The sequence below is a fragment of the Hibiscus syriacus genome, unplaced genomic scaffold (genome assembly GCF_006381635.1).
Source record: "Hibiscus syriacus cultivar Baekdansim isolate YM2019G1 unplaced genomic scaffold, ASM638163v2 tig00111092_pilon, whole genome shotgun sequence".
In the NCBI taxonomy this organism is placed as follows: domain Eukaryota; kingdom Viridiplantae; phylum Streptophyta; class Magnoliopsida; order Malvales; family Malvaceae; genus Hibiscus; species Hibiscus syriacus.
In genome coordinates this window covers 42,029-46,417 of record NW_024062979.1, presented here as the reverse complement: position 1 = coordinate 46,417, position 4,389 = coordinate 42,029, and the positions used below count along the sequence as shown (strand labels likewise).

General features: G+C 38.6%; 1 protein-coding gene across 2 annotated transcripts; it reads left to right on the top strand.

Annotated features, from left to right (window-relative positions):
* Positions 1-263: 263 nt before the first annotated feature.
* Positions 264-3,428, top strand: LOC120152491 (importin subunit alpha-2-like). Of its 2 annotated transcripts, none has more exons than XM_039164697.1 (11): positions 264-531; positions 615-711; positions 800-891; positions 1,078-1,209; positions 1,325-1,510; positions 1,603-1,766; positions 1,858-1,936; positions 2,032-2,160; positions 2,290-2,417; positions 2,513-2,884; positions 2,972-3,428. In XM_039164697.1, the coding sequence occupies exons 1-10, from the start codon at positions 322-324 to the stop codon at positions 2,880-2,882; spliced, it is 1,587 nt and encodes a 528-aa protein (XP_039020628.1). In that variant the 5' UTR covers positions 264-321; the 3' UTR covers positions 2,883-2,884; positions 2,972-3,428. The 2 variants fall into 2 exon arrangements, with proteins under 2 accessions (XP_039020628.1, XP_039020627.1); XM_039164696.1 differs by having other exon boundaries at positions 2,969-3,428.
* The last annotated feature ends 961 nt before the right edge of the window (positions 3,429-4,389 follow it).

Here is a 4,389-nt window from a genome sequence, read left to right as displayed (position 1 = left end):
ATTTTCCCCGTCGGGTTCGAATCTTTTTTGCCATCCCTAATCTAACCTAATATCTGATTTGAATTAAGGTTTTAATTGAGTTATCCCTTCCACGCAAAAAGTAAAAGCATTAATATTAATTAATTAAATTAAATGACGATATAGTTGAGTAATTACGAGCTTCATATAATAGCGTGGTTTCATTAGAAAATAATATTTATTCTAATATATAAATAAAAATTCAAAATCCCTAAAACTGTCTAGGGTTTTTATTCTTTCGATCCGTTTCTATAAAATCTCAAACTCACTGGTTTCATTTTCTAAGAAAAGCAGCTGCGCAATATGTCGTTGAGACCGAGCAGTAGAACTGAGGTACGTCGTAACCGCTACAAGGTGGCGGTTGACGCGGAGGAAGGCCGCCGTAGAAGGGAAGACAACATGGTGGAGATCCGGAAAAGCAAGCGCGAAGAGAGTTTACAGAAGAAGCGTCGTGAAGGCCTCCAAGCTCAACAATTGCCCGCTTCTCTTCAATCTTCAAACGTCGAGAAAAAAGTAAACCACAATCGCTTAAGCGAAACTTTCAATTTATGCTTTTTCCTCTGAAATTTAATTGATTTAGGGGTTTTCTATTGCAGTTGGAGAGTCTTCCTTCGATGGTTGCCGGCGTTTGGTCCGATGACGGCGCGGCACAGCTAGAAGCAACAACTCAGTTCCGTAAATTGCTTTCAATTGGTAATTTTTCTTACATTTCTTTCTTTTTCTCCATCATTCATTAACTTAGTTTATGTAAATAAACTTGGCTTTTTAATTTAATAAACAGAGCGGAGTCCCCCAATTGAAGAAGTGATACAGTCTGGCGTCGTTCCTCGCTTTGTGGAGTTCCTTATGAAGGAAGATTTCCCACAGCTTCAGGTATAAGTTCTTGAATTCTAATAAGGATTTTTTGGGTTTAGTTCTTTGCTATAATTTGTAATACAATGGAAAAACTTGTATTTTATGGCTGCTTGAGCACTTACAAATGTGGCTTCTTTATTGCTTATGTCCATTTCTTGGGGGTTTAATTATATTATATTATTTGTTTATTTGGGAAACTTGTAGTTTGAGGCTGCTTGGGCGCTAACAAATATTGCTTCTGGAACATCTGAGAATACGAAGGTAGTTATTGATCATGGGGCTGTTCCTATATTTGTAAAGCTTCTTGGTTCCCCAAGTGATGATGTTCGAGAACAGGTATAATCTTTAAAAGTTTTATCCTTTGAATTAAGTTTGTTTGAGACTTGTGATTCTGGGATTATTGTTGTTTTTACAAGTAATGATGATAAGTGATATGTTAGTAAATATTTAGGCTGTGTGGGCATTGGGGAATGTTGCTGGAGATTCCCCTAGATGTCGTGATCTTGTTCTTAGTCACGGGGCTTTGATGCCGCTGTTAGTTCAGTTGAATGAACACTCAAAGTTGTCATTGCTGAGAAATGCGACTTGGACATTATCAAATTTCTGCAGGGGCAAGCCGCAGCCTCCATTTGATCAGGTTTTCATCTTGTTTTGTGCATTGTTATTTAGTAGTCCTCTCCTTTATTTTGCGTCTTTAATTGAACTTTTACATGGATATCTGTTGGCTAGGTGAGGCCTGCTCTTCCCGCGCTTGAACGTCTCATTCACTCAAACGATGAAGAAGTTCTCACTGATGCCTGTTGGGCTCTATCGTATCTGTCTGATGGCACAAATGACAAAATTCAAGCTGTGATTGAGGCAGGAGTTTGCCCACGACTTGTTGAGCTCTTACTGTGAGTATAACATCCTAAAACATCTTTAGGGCCCTCTTATTTATTTTTCTGTGGAATGTGGACCATATGTTTATACATGTATTTTTTGCAGTAATCCCTCTCCTTCAGTGCTCATTCCTGCTCTCCGTACAGTCGGAAATATTGTGACAGGAGATGATTTACAGACTCAGGCATAGTTTAAGATTCTGCTTCATTCTTAAGTTTTGGTTTTCTGCTTCAGTTGGTTTTTACCCTATGTTGTTGACTTTATGTCGTTCATTTTCAGTGTATGATTGACCATGGTGCATTAACTTGCCTTGTGAGCCTGTTGACCCATAACCATAAAAAGAGCATAAAAAAAGAGGCTTGCTGGACTATCTCAAACATTACAGCAGGAAACAAGGAACAGATTCAGGTGAGTAATCATGGCAATATGTGCTTCAAGGGTGTTTCTAATTGTCTGAATTTACTGATTCACTGCCCCTTTTCACTATTGGAAGTTGTCTACCATGCTATGCTTACCATTATGCTAAAATTGTTCTAGGCTGTGATCAATGCTGGGATAATTGTTCCCCTGGTTAGCCTACTTCAGAATGCTGAATTTGATATAAAGAAAGAAGCAGCATGGGCGATTTCAAATGCTACCTCTGGTGGTACTCATGATCAAATCAAGTATGCTATTTGTTTATCTGTTTTCTGATGTCAATTTCTTCATTTCATTCTTATTGAACATGGGGATAAGTCATTCTTGTTATGTGAACATGTAGGTACCTGGTCAGTCAAGGATGCATACAACCTTTGTGTGATCTCCTTGCATTCCCTGATCCAAGAATCATAACAGTCTGTCTAGAAGGGTTGGAGAACATTCTGAAGGTTGGTGAAGCTGAGAAGGCTGCTAGTGGCGGAGAGATTAACAATTGTGCCCAGTGGATAGAAGATGCCGAGGGATTAGAAAAGATTGAAAACCTACAGAGTCACGACAATAACGAGATCTATGAGAAAGCAGTCAAGATTCTTGAGACTTACTGGCTAGAGGAGGATGAAGAGACACTGCCTTCTGGTGATGCTACTCAGCAGAATTTCCAGTTTGGAGGAAATGATGTAAAGGTTCCATCCGGTGGATTCAACTTCAGTTGAAGGTTTGTGTTCTTATCGCGGATTTAACCTCAAACTTGAGGGTTATTTATTTTCTTGTGTGCTGGAGTTATCCATTAATTCTACAGCAGGTCTTCAGCTGGTTGGATGAAGCAAGCAGTTCGTAATGGGGGCGATGGTTGATACATTGGGGGTCAAAAGTTTGGTCGGACACCTCGTGTGTCCAGTTATCTAGTTGGTCCAGTTTCACTGTGGTGAACAATGTGGCAAGGTAAGTCTATCAAAAATATGATTTCTGAATATGGAGGGGGAGTGGTCACTGTTGTGAGACCAAGAAATTACAGGTGAAGTCAAGTGGTGCAACCTAATTCCAAGGAAGTTTCTTCCACTCTAATGGAAGTGTTGGTAGTTGCATTGTGTTTGTGTCGTGTCTGAATTTGTTTCGGTTTTTAGATGGTCGTTATCTGCTTAGGATACCGAGTATTGCTGAACCTCATTTTATTATCTTTTATTTGCTAGAAAAATTAAAGAAATTAGCAGTATTATCTTTATGTGTGTATTTGTTATCTATGGAAACACCTTTTAATATTTGTTTTACGCTAAATCGATGTTTAAACACATAAAAGAACAAAACCCTCTAATTGATGGAACTCGAAATGATATCAGTTTCAGTAGGTTTAATGTGAATATGATATTTATGATAAATGATTCATTTTATCATGTTTAATTATCTAATATTTTGTATTTAATAAAGTATTGATTTTATTTGTTACGTATTGTCTCACTCTATTTTATCAATGTTACATGAAATTGATTGTCATTTATGTCGCAGGTAAGAGATTTTTTTTAAAGTTTATTCAATAATAATTACATATTAAGTTGTAACAAAAATATATGTAAATCGTATTGGATATAATATTAATCAATACATGAACACCTAACGGTTTGCTAGGCCAGCAGGGTTATCTGAATTCGAAACCTTAAAAGAAACTGGACGATCGAACTGCTATTAATCCCCGGGAAGCTAATAGCGCAGCCGGTGCTCTTGCTCGAAGCAGTTTTGCTAGGCCATCAGGGTTATCTGAATTGCAGTATCCTCCTGATGCTATTCAACGTTTAATCCAGTACGATAAGACTGGAAGTAGCTCTTCAACTCACTGCCAAGTTTTAGCTCGTTTCATTTGTTACAAAAAAAAACCTAACGGTGCCGATCCAATGCCGTGCGACGACAACTCCGGGGCCAGCGTAAACTGGCATCTTTACTCAGTTTCTCTCGAGGATGGAGTGCTAGGATCACGATATTCAACTGGGATGAAATCACCTTCCCGGATTGGTTTGCCGCGGTACAATTGCATAAAGCAACCCCTGGTTTTCAAAAGGTGTATTCCTTCAATGGATCTGCCTTGGAGTTGGATGGTGTTAACAATACTATATTCATGCAAGGACTTCCCGGATTAAACTATATCGTTGCACAAACCGATGGAGAGAATCCCGAGAGAGATCCTTGGGTGCCCGGAAAACAATAGACGGTTATCTCGTTCACCAAGAA